Source organism: Phyllostomus discolor, chromosome 7, assembly GCF_004126475.2.
Source record: "Phyllostomus discolor isolate MPI-MPIP mPhyDis1 chromosome 7, mPhyDis1.pri.v3, whole genome shotgun sequence".
NCBI lineage: Eukaryota > Metazoa > Chordata > Mammalia > Chiroptera > Phyllostomidae > Phyllostomus > Phyllostomus discolor.
The window spans coordinates 114,414,775-114,438,828 of NC_040909.2; the positions used below are offsets into that span (position 1 = coordinate 114,414,775).

The following is a 24,054-nucleotide window of genomic DNA, read 5'->3' on the forward strand; positions in this document are numbered from 1 at the left end:
ACAATCAAAATCCCAGCATGTTATTTTGTAAATATCAACAAATTGAATCTGAAGTTTATACAGAGAAGAAAAAGAATAGCCAATACAATATTGAAAAACAAAGTTAGAGATTGATGCTACCCAATTTCAAAACTTACTGTAAAGCTACAGTAATCAAGTCACTGTGTTATTGGCAAAAGGACAGACAAATAGATCAATGGAACAGAATAGAGAGCCCCAAAATAGACCCATTTAAATAAAATCAATTCATCTTTGACAAAGGAGCTAAGGCAATATTTTCTTTTTCAACAAACAGTGCTGGAACAACTGAGTGTCCACATGCAAAAAGTGAATCTGGTTATAAATCTTACACCCTTCATACAAGTTAACTCAAAATTGATGACAAACCTGACTGTAAAACACAAAACTATAAAACTCCTGGAAAGTAAAATAAGAAGAAATCTAAAAGTCCTTGGGTTTGGTGATGACTTTTCAGATGTAATACCTAAGGCACGATCAATGAAAGAAATAATTGGTAAGCAGGACTTCGTTAAAATCTAAAACTTCTGTTCTGCAAAAGATAATGTCAAGAAAATTAGGAGATAAACTGCAGACTGAGAGAAAATATTTTCAAAACATAGATATCTGATAAAAGATTATTGTCCAAAATATACAAAGGACTCTTAAAACTCCACCATAAGAAAACAAATAACCTGATTAAAAAATAGTCCAAATACCTTAACAGACCACTCATCAAAGGAGATATACAGATGCTAAATAAGCACATGAAAGAATGCTCACCTCATACATCATCAGGGAAATGCAAATGAAAACAACAGTGAGATACCACTACCCACCTATTAGAACGGCTAAAATCTGGAACATTGACAATATCAAATGCTGACAAGGATGTGAAGCAACCAGATTTCTCAAACATTGCTGGTGGGAATGCAAAATGGAAGACAATTTGGTAGTTTCTTATAGAATTAAACATACTGTTACCATAGGATCCAGCAATAGTACTCCTTGGTATTTACCCAGAAAAGTTGAGAATTTATGTCCACACAAAACCTGCACACAGATGTTTACAGCAGTTTCATTCATAATTGCCAAAACTGGGACTCAATCGAGATGTCCTTTGGTGGTGGGGGGAGGGATGCATAAACAGTGGTACACCCAGACAAAGGAATAGTTTTCAGCACTAAAAGGAAATGAGCTATCAAGCCATGAGAAGAAACGGAAGAATATTACTAAGCGAAAGAGGCCAACCTGAAAAGGCTACATCTGTATGATTCCAACTTTATGACATTCTGGAAAAGACAAAACTAGGGAGACAGTAGAAAGCTGTTTGTTAGGTGTTAGGAGGGCAGGAGGGATGACTAAGCTAGCTGAGGACATGAGCTTGTGGGTGTCATAGTTGGTACTGAAAATTAAGTTAGCTTCTAAAGCAGTTCAACTTTCTATTATGATTTTGAATCAATAAAACTGTAGGACCTGCCTGGGCTGGAATTCTGTTGCCACCTATGCATGGAGTTCATGACCAGATTGATTCCTGGAATTAACACAAGCTTTTTTTCAGTAGGGTTATCCAGGAAGTTACTTAGTTTCCAGCTCTGATCACTTGGGCAATTGACTTTATAAAACAAATTGGCCCTGTTTTAAAAATCTTGGCTCCTGAGATACAGAAGCAACCCAAGTGCCCATCAATCGAAGAGTGGATCAAAACAGTTGTGGAACATCATATATAGAATGGAATATTACTGCCATAAAAGGAATGAAATCTTATCATTTGTAACAGCATGGATGGACCTAGAAGGTATTATGTTAAGTGAAGTCAGCCAGAGAAAGTCAGGTACCATATGATTTCACTTATGTGTGCAATCTAAAGAACAAAATACACACAAAAACCAGAAACAAAGAGAACAGACTGATGGTTTGCCAGAAGGGTTGGCGGACAGAGTGAAAAAAGTGAAGGGATTAAGATGTACAAATTAGTAGTTACAAAACAGTCATGGGGATATGGCGTATGGAATATAGTGAATAATACTGTAATAACCATGTACAGTGCCAGGTGTGCACTGGAAATACTGGGGGGAGATCACTTTGTAAAATATGATTGTCTACGCACTAAGCCATATACACCATTAAGTTAATATAATACTGAATGTCAACTGTAATTGAAAAACTAAAATTTTTAAAAAGTCTTAGCTTCTGAAATCCAAAATGAAGTAGTTTTTTTAAAGGCGTGCTTTATTTGGCTTCCACAAAAGCTGCTAGGCTGAACCCCTCTGGACGGGACAGCGAGTTGGGACGCAGCCAGTGGTTCAGGTGCCGCAACAGACGGCAAGGAGCCAGGGGCACCCCGACACGGCTCACCCCGGCCCAGCCCTGGCCCGCCCGGAGCCGGGCCGGCCGGCGGGGTGCGGGCGGAGCTCGGGCGGTGGGCCAGGCCCGACAGCGCCGCCGCCGCTGCCACCACGAGCCCGGACCTGCCCGCCGGCCCGGCGGCGCAGTCTCGCGGGATCGCTCAGCTCTCGCTCCCCGTGCGGCTCCGGGCGGCTGGCGTCCGGGACAAGCCCGGAGCGGCTCCGGTCGCGGGTGTCCGGCGGGCTGGACGGGGACGGGGAGTGAGAGCTGCCTTCGACCCTCGCCCGAGGTGAGGCTCCGCGGACGCGCACTGGGGTGGGGCGGCCGCGGGCGGCGACTCCGGGGCGGCCGTGGAGGTCGGGGCGCGGGGAGGAGCGGGGGGCGCGCTTGGACGGGCAGGTGCGGGGAGGACCGCGCTGAGCCGGGCGGCGGACGGTCCGCGCGGCGAAGTTTTCGAGGAAGTCGGGGCCAGCTCCCGGAAGGCGACGCCGAGTCGGCGTGGGCCCGGGGACGCCGCGCCTGGCTGCAGGCCGGGGGCAGGTGCTTGGGCTCGGGGCGCGTCACCGCGCGGGCGCTGGGGGCTGGGGCTCGGGCGTGTGAGTTCGGCGAGGGGTGGGGGCGATACGGTCAATCGTGCCGCTGGGCCCGCAGTCTCCCTCCCAGAGACTTGCCGTCGCCCTCCGGGACCAGAGCTGCCCATTTTCCCTCTCGGTGGGACCACTGCTCCCCAGCTCAGGAAAGCTAGTTTCGCTCCTCCGCAGGTAGGAGTCCTGGGAGTCGCCTTTAAAAAAAAAAAAAACGGAAAAGCATTAGACCCTTGGACCACTGCCACAAAAACTGCCTCTTAGTCTTTAAAGAGTTCACTTAAGAACTCATTAGGTCTTCCAGAATTTCCCCGGGACCCAGTGTTCTTATACATGCTAAGGTGTCCAGCAGAGTCTTACGAGTTTATTGTTCTGTAAACCCTTTTTAACTTGTTCCTCACGCCCTGCATTACTTTTTTCTCCATCTCACTCATCCAGTGCTCCCTTTTAGCCTGTGTTCCGTGCTGCACAGACCTTCTGTCATTGATTCCCTAGAGATGAGATTTCCTCTGCAAACGATAACAGTGTGGGCCCAGGCAGGTGGAAGAGTGTCTCGCTAGGATGGAATTTGCCGTCGTTTTTCCAGTGTTGGTGACCTATGGTGCAAGTCTTAGCTCTGCCCTTGAACTTTCTCGTGTGTATTTGTGACAAATGTTGCTGAAAACTGCCTCTTGGTTGTTTTTACAGTAATTGACCCGGAACTCATTTTCAGGAAAAGAACTTCTTTCAAAATGGTGAAATAATGAGATGAGAAGGGTGAGCATTTTACCTTCGGGTGGAAATCTGACAATGAAAAGAGCAATTTAATCCAAGCCATGTGGTAAAAGCAGGGACTTGAAGAAAATGGAAATGTTTCCGTTTCTGTGGACATGTGCTTTTCTACCCCTCATCAGAGGGCACAGCCTTTTCACCTGTGAGCCAATCGTCGTCCCCAGGTGTATGAAAATGACCTACAACATGACGTTTTTCCCCAATCTGATGGGCCATTATGACCAGAACACTGCCGCTGTGGAAATGGAGGTGAGTAGTTCTTTTATGCCTGTATCGAAAACTATTTTATGCTCCGTTCTGGAATCAACGATAAGTGTGACTTTTTTCAAAGACAGTAAGGGATTCTTTCAGTTGTGTACAAGTCATATTTCGAATAAATCTTTTTGAAAATTAAATCCCGCTAAGAATTTATGTTTTGTATACATTTGTGGCCCTGTTTAGCGGATTTGCTTAATGTAGTGTTTGTTTTATATATAGTTGTGAATGATTTTGAAATATCTTGTACCTGGCAAATATTTTGCTTTCCTGAATCAATTGTGGCAGTTCCTCTAATAATGCAAATTCTGAATTTTTCCTAATTCATTGGACATACGATCTGTATTGTCTAGACGACATACTGTCTTTTGCTATGTGTAAAGTGCACTTTTTTTTTGCCCAAAGTTTTGAGGGAAAAATAAACATGTGCATTATACATGGGCAGTACCTGAAATACCTTGTGTCTGTTTTTGTGTTTTGTGATTGATATGTAAAATTTCATATACCATAATATATTCAGAAGTAAATGCTAAAATTCCTTTATAATACAAAAAACAAGTATCTAAATATAAATAAATAAATTGAATTAAAAAATTAAAATGAAAGATTTTTTTCCTGAAAGGTTGGGCCAAAAACATGGCTGTACATTATAAGTGGGAGCACATTATACACAGCAAAATACAGTATATTTTCTTTGTTTTTAATTTTTAAGTGTATTTTATTGATTATGCTATTATAGTTGTCCCATGTTTTTTCTCCCCTTTATCCCCCCTCTGTTCTGCACCTTCCCTCCCTCCAACATTCCCCTCCCCTTAGTTCATGTCCATGGATCATACATATAAGTTCTTTGGTTTCTACATTTCCTATTCTTAACCTCAACCTGTCTATTTTGTCCCTACCATTTATGCTTCTATTCCCTGTACCTTTTCCCCCATTCTCTACCCCCCGTCCCTGCTGATAACCCTCCATGTGATCTCCACTTCTGTGATTCTGTTCCCGTTCTAGTTGTTTGCTTAGTTTGTTTTGTTTTTGTTTTTTAGGTTCAGTTGTTGATAGTTGTGAATTTGTTGTCATTTTACTGTTCAGAGTTTTGGCCTTCTTTTTCTTAGATAAGTCCCTTCAACATTTCATGTAATAAGGGCTTGGTGATGATGAATTCCTTTAACTTTACATTGTCTGGAAAGCACTTTATCTTCCCTTCCATTCTAAATGATAGCTTTGCTGGATAGAGTAATCTTGGATGTAGGTCCTTGCCTTTCATGACTTTGAATACTTCTTTCCAGCTCCTTCTTGCTTGTAAGGTTTCTTTTGAGAGATCAGCTGATAGTCTTATGGGAACTCCTTTGTAGGTAACTGTCTCCTTCTCTCTTGCTGCTTTTAAGATTCTCTCCTTATCTTTAATCTTGGGGTAATCTAATTACATTGTGCCTCGGTATGTGTTTCCTTGGGTCCAACTTCTTTGGGACTCTCTGAGCTTCCTGGACTTCCTGGAATTCTTTTTCCTTTGCCAGATTGGGGAAGTTCTCCTTCATTATGTTTTCAAATATGTCTTCAATTTCTTGCTCTCCCTCTTCTCCTTCTGGCACCCCTATGATTTGGTTGTTGGATTGTTTAATGTCCCAGAGTTTCCTAAGCCGCTCCTCATTTTTTTGAATTCTTGTTTCTTCATTCTGTTCTGGTTGAATGTTTATTTCTTCCTTCTGTTCTAAATCATTGATTTGAGTCCCGGTTTCCTTCCCTTCACTGTTGGTTCCCTGTGTATTTTCTTTACTTCACTTGTATAGCCTTCACTTTTTCCTCTATTTTGCATCCATACTCAGTCATTTCTGTGAGCATCCTGATTACCAGAGTTTTGAACTGGGCATCTCATAGATTGTCTATCTCCTTGTTGCTTAGTAGTTTTTCTGGAGCTTTGAACTGTTCTTTCATTTGGGCCATATTTCTTTGGGCGTACCTGTTACACTGTAAGGGGCTGAGTTTTAAGTATTCACCAGCTCAGGGCAACCCACTTTGCTGCATCCTGCTGCTGTATGTGGGGGAGGGGTCAGAGAGGGAACAAAAATCTGGTATATTTCCGTAAGTGGTTGTCATGTTCACTTGGCACAGTTTTCTGAAGCAAATCAATTATTGGAAGATTTGGGGGTTGTAGGTAGTGTTTTGCTAAAAGTGACCTTTTTGGGGGGCATGTAAATATTCTTTGTAAGATACTTTTTAAAAGAAACCACATGTGGACTGGGGAACAGAGTGACACCAAAGACTGCCTTGGGTGCCTTAGTTACCTGCCTCTGGTGCAGAGACACGCAGATTGCTAGGGCGGTGTGGGAAGGAAGAGTTCCCTGTGGAGACTCCTGTACAGGTCTGTTAGGCTGATAAGTCTCGTGAAGGAAAGAAGACAGTGTTCTTGTAGTTTTCCTCCAGAAAAACTGTCCAAGAATGGTAAAGGTTTTTCTCCCCTCAGATTGTTGCTAAGAAATGAAACCCCTATAATTTTAATATAGACACTACTTAAAAAACTAACTAGACTTGATTTTGCAGCTTCAAAAGTCTTCCATTGTTGTTTGGTTGAATAGTTGTTGGACTACCTCACTGTAGACTCATGTGTAAAATAGGAGGGCTTTTAAATACTAAGCCGTTGTACTTTAAAAGGGCATTACAAATTATATTGTTATCTTTCAGTGGTCTTTCAAACCAGTGCAAGAGGTGATTTTGAACACTGAACAGATGATGCAGTGAGACTTTTATTGATTTATCAGAACAATTTTGATTTTTTAATTTGATTAAAATAAAATATGTAGTGGGGATACCATCAAGGAATAATTATATCATTCATTCACAGTTTCTCTAATCATAGTATATGTTTTATAAGTCATGTTTTATTGTGTTCTTAATTTTTAAAAAAATCTGGTTCCCTTTCTGTGTACTAGCTACATACATTTTTAAGTTTGAATGCCAACATCAACCTTATAAATACAGATCATTTAGGGCTCCTAGGGGAGAAATGCATCCTGTTAATAAATGCCTATAATTATAAGATGGTAAGAACTAGTTTTTGTTCTACCCATGTCTTTTTAAAACTAATTGTTTCTTTGTAAAATATTACTCATTTTTACTTACCTAGCTTCTTTTCCAGGTAGTTTTGTGTCTGGACATTATCAAGAAGGCATTTTTGTTCTTACCTCCTTTATTTAAGGATATCTTCATTATATAGTCTTCCTTGTATACTAAACTTCTTCATAGCTTTTACTATTAAGTTTTATTGTATAAATCATACTTCAGAAGGTCTAAGGGTATAAAAGAAGAAAGCCGTACAGCATTCACTTAAGTCTACAAAGAAGAAAGGGAGATGGGAAGGCAGAATGTCAGCCTGAGTCTGACTTTAAATCCCTCTGTCTGATTCTTTTTAGTCCATGGTTTTGTGCTGTTCTTATTGCCCCATCTTTATTTATCCTTAGCCAGTGGCATTCTCTTTTAGTTCGTGTATTGAATGTCCAGAATTCTTTTTTGTTAAAGATTTTATTTATTTATTTTTGACAGAGGGATAGGAAGGGAGAAAGACAGGGAGAGAAACATCGATACGAGAGAGAAACATCAATTTGTCGCCTCTCTCAGGCATGCCCTCCAGGGACCGAATCAGCACCTAGGTAGGCGTGTGCCCTGCCGGGAAATCAGCCCACAGCCTTTCACTCTGCAGAACGACGCCCAGGCAAACCACACCAGTCAGGGCTGAATGTCCGACATTCTCTAATTTGAGAGTTCTAAGTGACCATAAGTGTCATGTAGAGCTTCTTAACTTCTTTTGTGCCATTGACCCTTCTCAGAATAAAAGTATGTTTTAAAATTTTGATGAAATGAGTAGGAATACGAAGGAAACCAATTACGTTGGAGTATACTATTCATAGCCCAGGTTAAGAACACCTGAACCCTTCGTTTTATAGGTGAAGAAACTGAAGCCCAAAGAAGCTCCCATTCAAGGTCTGAGCACTTCTTGACACTCTTTGTGAACATGGACCACAGTGGCTTCTTTACCTCTGTCCCTTGACCTTGGAGGATAAAAAGAAAACATTTCCTAGGATTCAGAATATGATGTGTTCATATAGTCTTTGCTGCTTCTTTGCAAATTTAGACAAAAGTTAAACTGAGAGGGTATTTTTTTACTTTTATTTGGCTCTACCATTTTCCCTTTTATCTGTGCCACGCATACAAAGTCTCCTTAGAACTTTTCAATCAAAAATAAAATCATGCCCTGGCTGGTGTGGGTCAGTGGATTGAGCACTTGCCTGTGAACCAAAGGGTTGCTGGCTTGATTCCCAGTCAGGACACATGCCTGGATTTCAGGCCAGGCCCCTGGTGGTGGGCATGTGAGGGGCAACCACACACGATGTTTTTCTACCTCCCTTTCTAACTCCCTTCTCCTCTGACTAAAAATAAATAAATAAAATCTTTAAAATAAATAAATAAATAAAATAAAATTGTTAGCCTTCAGTTGCTCCTCTCTGTGGGACCAAAGTGATATTACTAGAATGAAGATCCACGCAGTCCACTTGGGGATTAAATTCTTCACTGTTTTCCTAAAGCTGAAACGGTAAAGACCCGACTCTAACGTAGCATCCACGTGACTCTTCACGCAGGACCCTCCCACCCAGTGCACACACTCTGCTACAGTCAAAGTGACCAGTTTGCAGAGCTCAAATCCGTGTTATTCTCTCTCACTTCTGTGCCTTTGCACATAGTTTCGTCTCCACTGCCTCCCTACCTACCCGTATTCACCTGCTCAGCTCCTTCCGGGCTCAGTGAAAGCAGCAACTCTGTGCTTAGGCCTTCTTTCGCCTTTCTCCCACGCTTATTTAATCAGCTCACTCTTTACACTCTGTAGTGCTTAGTACAGGATTGGGCACAGGTAGGTTTACAGTTCATATGGCAAATAATACAATAATAAGTAATAATATAAGAAAAAACTGTTTTACATACTCACAACTGTAAACCTACATTTGTTCAACCCAGTATATACAACTGTTATTCTTAGCACACTGTGTTGCAATTATTTACATGGCTCTCTCACTAGATTGCGAACTAGAGGTGGGTTTTTTCACTTCTATCCCTGATGCCCAGCACAGTGCCTCTGAGCACGGTAGATGCTCAGTGGAGGCTGAATAAAGAAAAAGGTGCTGTTTCCTGTCCTAATGAACCAGCAAAAAGAACAGCTCAGACCCTCACCTCCCACCTTCGTCTTCTGCGGTGTCTGAGTAAGATGCATTCTAGCATGTTCAGGTGGTTACGTATTGCCCACTTTCTGCCTGAGCCGAGTTCTAATAAAATGTAGCAGTTGGCATCCTCTGTTCTTTTCCATATTAGCTTGCCACTTGTATGTTAGAATTTATTTAAAGAATTTCATTTTTAACCATTTACATTTATTTTTATGGAGTGAGGGAATTCATCTTTTGATTAGACCATTGTATTATAAACTACATGTCAGATTTTTTCCAACATTGTATTTTAGTACGTAAGTTTATAGTCCAGACAACTACTAAATTATTAACTACATATACTTTGATTTTCCCTTTTTTTAAAAGTGTTTTATAGCTTTTCTAAAGAATAGAGTGGGTTTTACATCCCCAACCCTACAGCCTTTGGCTTCTGCTGGTCCCTGTTGAATGCCCAGTGCTCACTCTGAATCAGTGTTGGGATGAGGAGCTGAAGTTGTGCTTTCTGATGTTGTGCTTTCTCAGCTTCCAGGAATTTCGTATTATTCGAGATCTCTCTCACTCCTCGTTAATGCCTCAGCTTTCATCTTGTGCGATGGGTGGCTCTCCCGGTTTACAGACCTCACAGCTCTTACAGTCATTGCAGATCGATGATCATATGAGGAGGCTTAGAACAGCGGTTCTCACAGTTTAGTTCTGTAGACCGGCTGCTTGAGAACTCGTTAGAAATGCAAGCTCGTGGGCTCCATCCCAACCTAGAGAATGATGACCTGTGAAGATAGAGCCCAAGGAACTGTAGTTTAACAAGTCGTGCAGGTGTTTCTTATGAATGTTGATTTTTGAGACCCACTTGTTTAGAGCAGGGAATGCAAACTTCTTCCATAAAGACCCAAATAATAAATATTTTGGCTTTGCAAACCATACAGTCTCTGTCACAGTTATTCAGCTCTGCAATGGCAGCAAAAAGCAGCCATAGACAATATATAAACAAATAAGTATAGGTGTGTTTCAGTAAAACTTTATTTATAAAAATAGGCAGTAGGCCATTTGAGAAGGGGTTGTTTTTGTTCTTTGTGTTTTGGCTCATGGGCTGTAGTTTGCTGAACCCGGGTTTAAAGTACTTGCAAGTATTCTTAAGTATTACACATGTATAACATATAAGTAAACATTGTGCATTCTTATTAATGTTACATGAGTTATATTATTTACACAGAAATTTTTTAAAGATTTTATTTCTTTTTTCTTTTTCTTTTTTTTTTTAGAGAGAGAGAAGGAGGTAAGAGAGTGAAAGAAACATCACTGTGTGGTTGCCTCCTACCCCCATCCCCACCGGGGACCCAGCTGGCAACCCAGGCATGTGCCCTGGACTGGGAATCGAACCAGTGACCCTTTGGCTCTCAGGCCCGTGCTCAATCCACTGAGCTATAACAGCCAGGGCAGAAAATTTTTAAGTCAAATTTATCACAAATCAAAAGACTCTGGGGATATCCTGGTTTTTCAGTTTTGTTTCAGAGATTGCTTGAAATCAAGGACTGCAGGTTTTTTTCCTTATTTTATTAACCGAAGCTAAATTAATTTGTATTACAAAGAGTTAATTTGCAGTTCTGAACAGCAGCTTGGCTTCTCAGAAGGACGTTGTGCAGTCTCATTTTCCCAGATGCAAGAACAAAGGGATGTGGGGTTTCCATTGTGTGCCTTTTTGTTTCATTTCTGGAGTGGTGTTTCTCCGATTGTTGGGGCAATGTCCCTTGAGAGGCTGATTTCATCCAAAAAGAGCTGAGGCTGATCTAGGAAAAATGGAAAGAGGAATATTTGTTTTTCTTTTTGAATTGCCTTCAATGAGCTCTAGGCAAAAGCAAAGTCACGTATTATGTTTGGAACAGCATGTGGCCATTTCGCTTTTGAAAGTCTGAAGGGAAGTGAGCCAAAGGGAAAAAAAAACCCAACCCCTTTCCTTTCCACCTGTTAATATGCACTACTAAAATGTTTCTATTCAATTAAAAAGAAAGGAATGGAGAAACACTGCGTAAACAAACTTAAGAAAAATCTGTTTCTGTTGGGCAGTGGTTTTCAAACATTTTCATTTTTCTGCTTGTAGAAGAGTCTAGTGGACCCCTTCCTTTCCTCCTCCTCTACTCTTATACCCCCCCAACACACACACACACACACACACACACACACAGGCAAGAACATGGTTAGTGTGAGGGGCCTCTTTATTTTCAAGGAGGGCATCCTGAAAATAACTAACTATTCTGAAAGTAAGCTATTGAGTCATTCAAAATGAAATAGATGTTGAGCCCTGACCCGTGTGGCTAGGTGGGTTGGGCATTGTTCTGCAAGCTGAAAGGTCATTGGTTCAATTCCCAGTCAGGGAATCGCTTCCAAACACTTTCTATTTTCATTACAATCACTAGAAATTATCTTTCTTTTTGATGCCATTTTACAGTAAGAAATGAAGCTTTTGAGAGATACTTTGAGAGTTACATAGTAACTTTTGAGAGTTACTGTGTATGCCACCATGAGTAGAACACGCAAATCCTGCAGTGAGAATCTGATGCTTTGCCGTTTCTTGGCCTTCACTGGTCACCAGTGCAGTTGCCTGTTTCCGTGTTTCAGTGGGGTTCTGATTCATGCTTCAGAAAGGTGACAAGTGTTTGTATATCTTGTGCCTTTAGTCCTAAAGGAAGCAAGGCACTGCCAAGACACTGCTGCAGAAACATTTCGCTTAGGGTTGGCTTTATATATTTTTAAAACATCAAAATAACTTCCTTCTTTTGATTTCTGTCTATTAGAATTCTAACCTAGACCTTCCCTCAGGGTCTTACGTTGCTGCACACCGCAGGCCCATGTTGTGGTTCCTGCATTATCTCGTCACTGAAGCAGGGGGGCTGGCTGGTGTACTGCAAGGGAAGGGCGGTGGTGTGGCAGAAGTGGGCAGTCGGAGACTGTGAGGCATGTGCTTGCACTTCTTCCCCGTGCCTTCGGTCCTGCTCAGGCCACTCAAGGATGGAATGTTGTTTGAGGACACCTGATGTCATAAGCAGGAGTTAGGTAACACCCCATTCGTGAGAGTAGCTTGGGTTGATTACTCTAGGTCTCCCCTAATTGTGTCCAGTGGGTACCAGGGAGTGTTAGCAAAACCAAGGTGGATGGTCCCTTTTATTTACATAGGGTTAATCTCACTGGCCTCCTCAGCTCTGTGCCGTAAATATAATGGGCCAGTATAACGGCCTGTTAAACAGTGATATCAGTAGAGCCTCTGATGGTGAAATTGAGTCACAGAGCTGAAGAGCTGACAGAATGTTTACTGCTTTCAGCCCCAGATAGGCTAGAAAGCCAGTTCAAGAATTCCTCTTACTGAGGTCACTTATGACCCATTCTTTATGTGATTGCTGCACCCGTCAGCAATTCTGAGTGTAAGATAAAGGCCATAGGAAATACCACAATGAGCGCAGTTAGTAAGCCTTTTCATCTCAAAGTTTGGTTTCTGAGAATGATACTCAGGACATTTTGTGGAACCACATAAAAGATTCCAATCAAGATTTTTACTTCAAAAGATTAGGGAAATATGCTCATTTGGCTTATGTTTTTAACCTGTTAGGATGAGTTCAGTAATAGGCTGACTAGCCATTATTTAAAGTGCTATTTGTTCTAAAATTATTTGTTCCAGAATTACCTGCTTCAGGAGATACACACAATATCTGGAATGTTCTAAACATGTCGTCTGACTATGTGTCCTCTTATGAACATTTGTTTTTCAAACTGAAGAGTTTTGTGTTATGTAGGAGATTCCCAAGCCTCTCTTGGTGTATTTTCCCCCTTCATCCCTGTTGGCATTCGTGACTGCCTTGTGCTGGGGGAGGGTGATTTTCAGGGAGTTTGGGTGACAGCATAGTACCAGGGTTGGAGAGGACAGGCTGTGGGTTCACATCCAGTTTGCCACTGACGACACGTGTGAGTCTATAAAGGTTGCCTCACCTGTTAGAGTCACAGCATCCTTGTCTATGAGGTGAGGATAAGAACACCTCTCTCACCTGACTGTTGTACGAAGAATCAGTATATGAAAAAGCACAGTGCCTAGCTCATGGTAGGTGTTGAATAAATCAAACCTCTGATTTATTATCAGGAGCTATAGTATTGGTAAAAGTAGCGGTGGGTCTGGGCACTTAAATTTTACTTCAGACTAGATTTGGGGAACTGCCTTTCCTCATTGTAACTTGAGGGTTTGGGCGAGATCATTGGCTACAAACTGGGATCTCAGGAGGTGCTTCGAGGTCACTGGGGAGCAGTGAGGGTGTCTCAGAGGGAGGGCTTCCTCTTCAGCCCCGAGCAGCTGTGCTTTTATTTACTCAGCATATCAGGCTCTTTGTGACCTCTTTATTTAAAGAACAGTTCCCTTGGCAAAACACACACACACACACACACACACACACACAGTCTTTGAAAATAATAGACTTTAAAGTCCCTTCAGATCCCGTCCAAGTCTGTAATTCTTCATGTCTGTTGCTTTGTAACAGAACTTGAAAGTTAATGGATTGACCTGAAGACATTTCGTTTGTCCTGTACAGTATTTTAAATGTTTACATTAAAGTGACAAGATTTCTGTTTGACAACATATCTTGTGACCTTCTCGTCTTAAAAAAAAAAAAAAAAACAAAGCAAAATACCCAGTTGCTTATGATGAAGACTGGATGAAATGGCTCATTACCCACAGATTTTTTCCTGGTAGCTTTTGGGGGGATTTCAGGGTATGACAAAACAAAATATAAATGTTGTGATTTGGAAAAAATAAAAATAAAATGACAAAATAAAAAATTTTGGAGATTTCACATAAGAATCCAGATTTTGTGTTCTTTGAAAATTGATATATTTGACAGTTCTGGAACCACATTCCCAAATAGCATCTGATGGAGCTGAGTAGCGGCTGCCACCCAGCTGCTCCCTGTCGTCCTGTACCCCCTTGATACCCCCTTGAATTCACCGGCCTGGCCTCTGAGGTTATTCAGTTTTCAACATCTGATTTATCCTCTGTACACTGCATGAATCTCAACATTGTTGAATTAACCAGTGTGGGCACTTTGGAAGAATTAAACAAAGGATGTCACTTGCCATGTTTGCCCTGTAAGAAAACTATTTTAATACAGCAAAATTATGTGTGTTACCTTTATTTTGCCTGCCCTTAAACTGGACAATAACAGTTCTTAAGTGCTGACCATGAGTTTATCATAGCTATTGAGAACTGGCTTCTGACTCAGAATATTAAACACAGTGTGTTTTAATTATTTCTAATATAGGATCTAATTACCAGACACACAAAAATTTTAGAAACTAGGCTTATTTGGGACAGTCAACAAAGAAAATGCTACCAGTTTCCCACGCCTCCCCTTTTCCACCTCGGTCCCAGGTAGGGACACTCACAGGTCTGGCACTCTCCCCCTCGGGAGAGAGGACACTGAGAAAGTGCTCTGCCGTTGGCTCTGCAGCAGGCCCCTGTTAGGTGGCAAAGGTCAGGTCTCAGCATTGCTGAGATAAGGGAGAGATGTGATAGTGCAGCCTCGGTGGCAGGTCCGTCTGCTCCGTCACTGCCCCATCAGGGCAGGGCGAACTCTCCCCTGGTCCAGTGTCCCCAAAAGGTGTTTTCCTCTCATTGTTGGATGTAGATGCCAGTACATGCCCTTTAAATCAGACTCGTTAGTCACATCTCACAGTTACTTACGTTTTGTCTGCTTGACCTTACATTTACTGAGAAACGTGCATTGACTGAAAGCCCCTATGCTGATCATGGAACCGCCCATTTCTCCTTATAGTTTTTTTCCTTTTACTTAATAGGTTTTGTACTATTTTATTAGTGGTGTAGGGTGCTCAGCAGTGCATTTTAAAGTACATTTGTTGAAGTTTAGTCAGAGTCTGAATGTTTTATGGAAGGAGATATATAGTTGCTTATACTGTTAAAAGTAGAAGTGCTTATTCCTTCTTTTTCATCTTTCAAAAATTTTGTAAAGTTTATAGTTCACTAAAAGACATTTTCCTATTTGTGTGTGTGCAGCTATAGATTTTATTTTATTTATTTATAAACTTTCTCCTTTCAATGGCATTTGGAAAGGAAGGAGATGTTAATAGGTAAGTTCAGTGCATTCCCCTTGAATCAGAATTTTCATCTCTTTCTCTACATGTTCTCTTTAGGTAATGTAATAAAATATTTCAGTGGCCATTTTTGTAATAGTGACTTCGAAATCCTTAACCTAAGTCTTTCACCTGCATAGCTGTCCTTATTAACTGCCCACTAGTGGCTGTGCACACTCAGATGTCCCGTGGGCACTTCACACTGTCCATCAACTGGCGAAGGTGTAAACAGATTATGGTAGAGCCACACAATGGAATGCTACTCAGCAACTAAAAAGGATGAACTATTGGTACAGGGAACAACATGGTGAATCTCAAAATAATGATGCTAAGTGAAAGAAACCAGACAAAAAGAGCATATACTATATGGTTCTATTTATGTAAAATCCTAGAAAATATAACTCTATAGTGATCTCAGGGTCGGTGGTTGCCAGACGTGGGGGGTTCCTGGGGTGGGGGGAGGTGTGAGAGGAGAGGTCAAAAGGAGGGATTGTAAAGGGGCGAGAAACAACTTTTTGTAGTGATGGATTTATTTATTACCTTGGTTGTAATAATGCTTCGAAACGCATCAGAGTGTGCACTTTATAAATGTTCAGTTTCTCATATACCATTTATACTTGAGTAAAGCTGAAAAAGCTCTCCATATTAAAGGCTTTTAACAGAAAAACAGCAGTCCCTACCCACCCTTCTCCACTCTCACTGAAGTTTTTCCCCAAAAAGAAGCCACTCTGAACTCCTTCAGGTGTTCTCTGATATGTAGGCTATACAGCAACAAATATTAATGTCTTGAATAACAGTTTTGTTCGACATCATTTCATTGTAATGCTGATGAGATTCTGTAGTGCCCTATTCTTGTTTATATCAATTAGCCTGTGGTAGAAATTGATCTTACATGATTTTACTTACAGTCTATCAACAATGTTAGCTGAGCACTTACTGTACTCTAACTAATATGCTTACTCTGTTATTTATTCATCAGTTCAGAACTTCAGGTAGTATCTGTTTATTCTTTTATATTATGGTAGTTGATAATTGATTTTTCTTACACCACCACTTTTACTTCTCCTCCTAACCTCCTAATACAATTTTTGGTTAAATGAATAGTCAGTGCCAACATTATTAGGAATATTAAATACTGTATTCTACAGAGATAAGTACATACTCTACTTAATTTCTTTAATACCTTAAGCCCCATAGTTATTGCAGTAATGCATGTTTCCCCATTTGCTTTGTTTTCTATGTAGCTATTCCTAATTTTTTTTCAGATCTCCCAACAGACTTATTAGACATCTAGCAGCAATCTTCTCAAATGCTCAAAATACATAATCTGGCATTCTAATTCTTCACTTCCATCCTCTGGAGACCTTTCTCCTTAAGCTGTCTGTCCCATCAATACACTCTGGCTGCTTTCCTACCTAATACGTAGTTACCATGCTGAAGCTTCCTCCTGCCATTCTCCGTGTTGGATTAACTAATCCCTGAGTCCTGTGTCATTTTTCTTTCTGTTTTATTCATACAGTTTTTTGCTTTGTTTCAGACATATTACATCCTACAGTGGCTTCCTTTAAAGTTAAAAGTGATTCTTTAAAGTTAAAATTTACTCCTTACAGGGCCAAAATGGTCATTATTTTGCCCTTACCTGGATGTTTAGTTAGGTATAGAATTCTGGGTTGAAAGCAGTATTCCTTCAGAATATTAGTTATTTCCTCATGTCTTCTAGCATTTGATATTATCAAATATTCAGAATTTAATTCTTTTGCATGTAATCTGTTTTTTCCTCTCCAGAAACATTATTTCTTTATCATGATTCTCTAAAACTTTTTATGGATAAGCCTTATTGTTGCTCATTCATTGTTCTGGATAGTCATTCAGTTTTTCAATAAATTTCTGTATAAATGCCCTAGTCAGTATGACTCACTTGATTGAAGCATCATCCTGTCAACCAAAGGTTGTGGAAACGTATTCTATTCCCCCTTAGAGCATATGCCTAAGTTGTGGGTTCAGTCCCTGTTTGGGACACATATGAGAGGCAACCAGTTGATGTTTCTCTTTCACATTGATGTTTCTCTCCCACTCTCTCTTCCTCTCATTGCCTTTTTCAAAAATCAATAAGCATGTCCTGAGATGAGGATTAAAAAATGATAAATAAATAAATAAATAAAAATACATATGTGTATACACACACAGTGTTCTAGACACTGGGATGTCACAGAGAAAAAAATAAAATTTCGTCCCTCATGGAATTTATATTCCAGTGGTAAAGGCAGAAATTAAGAAATAAACTAGCATTTAATTAAATGTCAGATGGTGATAAATAAATACAAAATGGTGTAATGGAACAGAGGATGACAGGATAATCTTTTATACAGAGTGGCCAGGGAATGACTGTGAGGTGACAGTTCAGCAGAGACCCGAATGAATGAGGACATAAGCTATGTGACTCTCTGGTGGAAGAGGGTTCTAGGTGAAGGGAACAGTAAATGCAAAGACTCTGAGACAGAAATATACTTGGAATGATAAGAAGCAAAAGCCAGTTTGGTGGCAATGGAGCGAATAAGAGAAAGAGTGGTAGGAAGTGAAATTGGAGACATAGCCAGGGGTCAGGGAGTGTAAGGCCTTGCAGGACTTGGTAAGGACTTGGGGATTTATTCTCTTGGAGTCTTTTGGACAATGTAAGTCTTTTAAAACTTAACATTTTCAACAATCACTTTGGTGGGAGTATGGATTGGTATGAAAATTGACTGAAACTAGCAAGAGTAGGAAGTAGTAAGACTTGTTAGAAGGTTTCAGTAGTCTATGTAAAAGATGTGGTGGCTCAGACTGGATAGAAAGAGGGAAATAGTCAGACCTGAAATAGCTCTTGAAGGAAGAAAAACAGGATTTGCTGGTGGATTGGATATAGGTTGAGAGAGAGAAAACAATGAATCTTTAGATTCTCGGCTTGAACAGTTTGGTGAACAGTGGGTGGTACCACCGTGCTGAGATGGGGAAGACTGAGGGAGTGTTTGGGGGATAGCGTGCAGTGGGACTGAGTTGTGATTTGGACGTGGTTTTGAGATGCATGATGACAGCGAATGGAATTGTCCAGGAGGCAGGTGGTCATTAACGTGCAGGGTTGGCAGGAGAGTTGGGTGCCAGAGGTAAATTTGGGAATCTTTCATGGATAGTTGGTATTTAATACTGTGGTTGTGGATGAGTTTCCCCTGAGAAGGGAGAAGAGGTCTGAGGATTGAGCTCTGGGGCACTTCATTATTTAGAACTGGGAAATGGAAGAGGGTCAGAAAGGGAAAGCCAGCCTGGCTGGGTACTCAGGTGGTTAGAGCATTCTCCCCATATGCCAAGGTTGCAGGTTCCCTCCCTGATCAGGGTACATACAAGAATCGACCAGTGAATGCATCAATGAGTGGAGCACCAAATCGATGTCTCTGTGTTTCTCTGTCTCTGTCTTTCCCTCCCCTCTCCCCACTCTCCCTCTTCTCTGTCTTTCTCTCTCTCTCTCAAATCAATTTTGAAAGAAAGAAAAGGACCAGCCAGTGAGACAGGTAGTAGAATCCCAGGAGAACTGGCATTCTAGAGGCCAAGTTAAAAAAGCACTCACATCTCAGAAGGAGGGCACTCCACTATGTCAAATGGTGTTCAGATTTGAGTAGGATGATGACTCAGAATTGACCATTGGATTTGACAATGAGGAGGTTATTTTGACTCTGAAAGTAGTTTTCACTGGTCTATGGGGGACAAACCTGATTGGAGAGTGGGCTCAAGAGGGAATGGGAAGAGTGGAATTGGAGAAAGCGAGCATACACAACTGTTTTAAGGAGTTGTGTTTTTTTTTATGAAGGGGAATAGGAAAATGGAACAACAGCTGGATGGGGATTGGAATGTAGAGTCAAGAAGAGGTATTGTTTTGTGGGTTTTCTTTTTTAGCAGTGGGAGGTAATAGAGCAAGTTCGTCTGAGGGAGGAATCACTGTAGTGTAGACGGGGGGAATTATTGCCAGGGTAGCAGACAATTGCAGAAACAAAGTCCTTAGCTAGTCAAGTGCAGAATCCAGTGTCCAGGTGGACTTGGCTGATTCAGAGTTCAGGCTGTTCACCTGCTGCGGAGAATGTGGATTAAGTTGCAGGTATGTTGGTCCATTTAGAGGATGAGGAAATTATTCTGGTTGTTTCTGTTTTCTCAGTGAACTAGAAACAAAGTCATCAACTAATGCGGTATGGAATTGAGGGTCTGAAAAGAGAGGAGAAGGTGAGAGAGATCTCTTTAAAAGAGCGTTCATCGAAGCTTTAGCCCAGAAAGGTTTTAGTAGCAGAACTGCAAAGTGTGGTGGCGGCCTTTGCATTTTGAAGACTAGCATCCTCCTGTTCTGAGAATGTTCTTATTCTGTGTTTGATTATCAACCCCCCCCACTTCCATTTTCCCTGTTATTTCTTTCTGCAGCTCGTTTATTCAGATGTTGCACACTTAGACTGATCCCCTGATTAAGAGGATTTTCTCTCTAATTGTCCATCTCCTCCCTCAGCTTTGTCTTCTGATCCTTCTATAGAGTTCTTTATTTCAGCGATCTTATCATTTTAATTTTCTGTAGCATCCTATTCTTTTTTAATGAATGTAATAGCTCTTCATTTAAAATATTAACATTTTTATTTATTGATAAATCACATTTGTTTGTGATTTATTTTGTTTTTTTCTGTCCTCTGCATAATCTCTTTCCTCCAAATTTCCTTTTACCCGCTTGCTTGTTTTGGTCTCTGTCTCTCATAAGGCTTCTTCAAATGCCTGATGATGCCTGGCTGCCCACTTGTGTTTGTGTGCATTGAAAAGCTCCATGTGCCCTAACGGGGCTTGTTACTGGGGGGCTTCATGGTAAGGTGAACTCAGATGTTTTCATTGTCAACATGTAGAGGTTTTTTCCTCCAAGATGTAAGTTTTTTAAAAAATTGGGGAGGGTGGTATATGCCTGTCTACCAACCTGTCGGGAACAGGGCAGGACAAGGGTGAGGGCTTCCCATTTCCCTGGACAGACAGTCACTCAGGTCAGTGTCTTTTCACTCTGTGCTGGGTGTTTGCCCGGGTTGGCGTCGGGTCGCTCGAGTGCAAGAACATCTGCAGCTCTATGTCCCCTGGGAACAACCCTGGTGGAGTGTGGTGGGCATCCGTCCGGCTGCCTGGGGTGCGGGGAGTAACGTGGAGGAGAACTGACTGTCAGCATTCCTTCAGTTTCAGCCTGGCCTGCTACTTTGTGCCTGGAAGAGCTGAGACTCTCAGGTTCTCTAGGGAAAATCAGTTTATTCTCATATGAATCCCTCCACTCCTACTTTGTAATCCACTCCCATGTCCAGTGAAGTCACCTCTCACTTCTCTAATAGCTTTCTGTCATTCAAAGTTTGGGGACTTTCTCTTTAGATGTCTTTGTTCTTTGGAAAGCTCAAATTCAGTGATGTAGTCTTTCCTGTTCACTTACTAATGGGAGTTGGCATTTTAGTGAGGAAACAAGGGAAAGAAGATACATGTATGTGGTCAACATATGTTTATCCGGGACCCTTTGCTCTAAAGTATCCTCTATACCCCTATGCTCTAAAGTAGAAACATCACAATAACTAACATTTATTGAATGCTTACACGTATTACATATATTAATCTCATAAGATTCACACAGTCTTACGAGACAGTTACTGTTATTGTTGCCGTTTTACAGATGAAGAAACTAAAACACATGAGTTAAGTAACTTGCCAGAGATACACAGCCAGTAAGCGTGGGCCCAGGATTCACACTCAGCTGTCAGGCTGTAAAGTCACTTCCTGCTTAAAGCTCTCCAATAATACCCCGTTTCTTTATTTTAAAATCCACGCAACTTAACACGTCATCTCTGTTCTCCATGATCAGGTCCAGCATACTCCAGTCTCATCTCTCTCTCCAGTAGCTCCTTGATTCCACCTCTTTGACCTTGTATTCTAGGTACACTGAACTTCTTGCCCTGAATGCGCCATGGTCTTGGGGTCATCGCATCTTTTTCATGCTGCTCCCTCCACCCCCTAAACTGTTTTATTCTCTGGAGTACTCAGTACAGTGTTGGGGTATTGGATATTTCAGCATCTACTTGTAAATTGAACATTTGTATGATTTATTTCAGTTAGCAATCAACTCATGCTTTTGATTTGCTTTGATTTAGCATGTCTTCTTGAAAAATTATTAATTGAATAAAATACTATTGCATGTGTGTGAAGGCTCCTAAGTCTACCAAATGAAACAAAATGATCTCAAAATTTGATTGTGTTGAGAGTGACAGTTAAAGATTCTCTTGGAGTATAAGTGAAAATGTGTAGACTTTAAAAGTAAATGAATTAACTTTTCCATTTGTTGTTAAAATGTTTTCTAACCTTATCCTGCTGTTTTTCTTAATAGCACTTTCTTCCTCTTGCAAATCTGGAATGTTCACCAAACGTTGAAACTTTCCTTTGCAAAGCTTTTGTACCAACCTGCACAGAGCAAATTCATGTGGCTCCACCTTGCCGTAAATTTTGTGAGAAAGTATATTCTGATTGCAAAAAATTAATAGACACTTTTGGGATCCAGTGGCCTGAGGAACTTAAATGTGACAGGTAAGTTATGTTTTCAATTGAAAGCTACTCATGATAATGGTATTTTAATATTGCTGTTAGCTTTCTGGAACGTTAGTGACAGGCTTTCATTATTTGATTCAGCACATGTTTATTACACCTTAATACACACCAGGCACTGTGGCGATAAGTGTTGCAGGCACAGTGATGAGCAAAAACAGACTTAGTTCTTATTCTTAGGGGGCACATACAGTGGGCTGGAAGGAAAGGAGAGTAATCAAATAATTATACAAAGAAATGCAAATTTACAACTGTGGCAGAGATAGCAAAGGAGAGGTGGATAGTTCTTTGAGAACATGTAATGGTGCCTTTGACCTTACCTGGGGGGAAATGAACCTTACCGATTCACTGACCTTTTTGCACATTAGCTTTGATTAAGTACTTTTGTCTCTTTTTCTCTGGATATTGGTAGCTTGTAATTTGAAATGTTCTACTGATACAGTGAGAACTCACATAATAAATCTGGGAAGGAAGCTGTCTCTTTGTTTCTTTGTCTGTAAACTGAAGAAACTTTGTAGGACTCATACATTTCTAGCACACCCACAATCATGTTCATGAGCAATTGAGTAATGCAGGTGATCCTTGAACAGTGCAGGGGTCAGGGGTGCCATCCTCCTATGCAGTTGAAAACCCGCGCATAGCTTTCAACTTCCCCAAAACTTAACTACTGATAGCCTACTGTTGACCAGAAGCCTTCCCAATAATATAAACAATCAGTTAACAGATATTTTGTGTGTTACATGTATTATATGCTGTATTCTTACATTAAAGCAAGCTAAAGATGTTATTAAGAAAATCATAAGGAAGAGAAAATACACTTAAACTATTTATTGAAAAAATATGTCTATAAATGGATCCATGCACTTCAAACCCGTATTGTCCAAGGGTCAGCAGTACACAGTAAAGCTGAAGATGCCTGTACCGTATGTCCTAGGACATCTTCTGACATAGAGGCTTTACACCAACCAGGAACCATGAAGAAAAATACTAATTGTAGCATTATTCTTAATTTTTTAATGGGAAAAAGTCTGAAAGTCTGTTGTAAAAATGATGAGTAACTGATGATGTACTTACATGCAGGAATGCTGCCATACAATTGAAAAGCTGAATGCAGTTGACTCACATCTGTCAATATGGGTAAACCTAAAAATTGTAGTGTTAAGTAAAAAAGGAAGTTAGAGTATGGTATATACAGCATGATGTCGTTTATATAAAGTCCAAAACCTGTAAAGCAACCATGTAACACTGTAGTTAGAAAATAACATTGTAAGAACACTAAAAGAAAATGCATGAAGACAATAAAAACTGAACTTGTGGCAACGAATATTTCTGGGGAGAGAAAGGAGAATAAAACCAGAAATAGGTCCTAATTTTTTCTGTAATGTTATATTGCTTTATTTTAAAAGATATACAGCAAAACTGACATAATATTAATTTTTGAAAAAGCTGGTGGAGACTATGTTCTTTTTATAGGCATCCATTTTATTATTTTCTAGTCTTATCTAAGCACATTTATTTATTTTTTAAAAAGATTTTATTTGTTTATTTTTAGAGAGGGGGAGGGAGGGAGAAAGGGAGAGAAACATCAATGTGTGGTTGCTGCTCACACACCCACTACCAGGGACTTGGCCCGAAACCCAGTCATGTGCCCTGACTGGGAATCAAACCAGAGACCCTTTGATTCTTGGGCTGGTACTCTATCCACTGAGCCACACCAGCCAGGACATTATCTAAAAGCACATTTAAAATTCTTTTTCATTAAAATCCCTACAAATTTTTAAACCATATAGATCTTTCAGCATAATACTGGAACACAGACATTCAACTCAGTGCTCAAGTTCTGCACAAACAAATACTCCTGTGTATCACTCAGGAACACCTGCAAACAGGGAGGCAAGCAGCCAAACCAAAACGAAACAGTGGTGTGAGTAAGGCGAGTCCTCAGGCTGCCTCTCAGGGGTCTTCTTGCCCTTCTTTAATAACTTAGAGATCACTTAAACTTTACCTTACTAATCCAGGGAAAGATTTTATTTCAGGTATCGCCTTAATTATGTGGTTTATTTACTTTGCTCGTGGGCATTAGGTAATAAAAATTAATTTTCCTAAGACTTGTATTTCATATGCTTATAAACAGACAAGCCAGTACTTCTTTTTCT

General features: G+C 40.6%; 1 protein-coding gene across 2 annotated transcripts in view; it reads left to right on the forward strand.

Moving 5' to 3' along the window:
- Nucleotides 1–2,455: 2,455 nt before the first annotated feature.
- FZD6 (frizzled class receptor 6) overlaps nucleotides 2,456–24,054 on the forward strand; it is a 30,742-nt gene continuing 9,143 nt past the window's right edge. Inside the window, exons 1-3 of one of the 2 annotated variants that reach the window (XM_028533966.2) lie at nucleotides 2,456–2,635; nucleotides 3,618–3,950; nucleotides 21,684–21,880. In XM_028533966.2, coding sequence (XP_028389767.1) covers nucleotides 3,774–3,950; nucleotides 21,684–21,880 — 374 coding nt within the window. In that variant the 5' untranslated portion in view covers nucleotides 2,456–2,635; nucleotides 3,618–3,773. Of the gene's footprint in view, nucleotides 2,636–3,019; nucleotides 3,108–3,617; nucleotides 3,951–21,683; nucleotides 21,881–24,054 lie in introns of those variants that run through there. The other variant, XM_036031334.1, reaches the window with a different exon arrangement.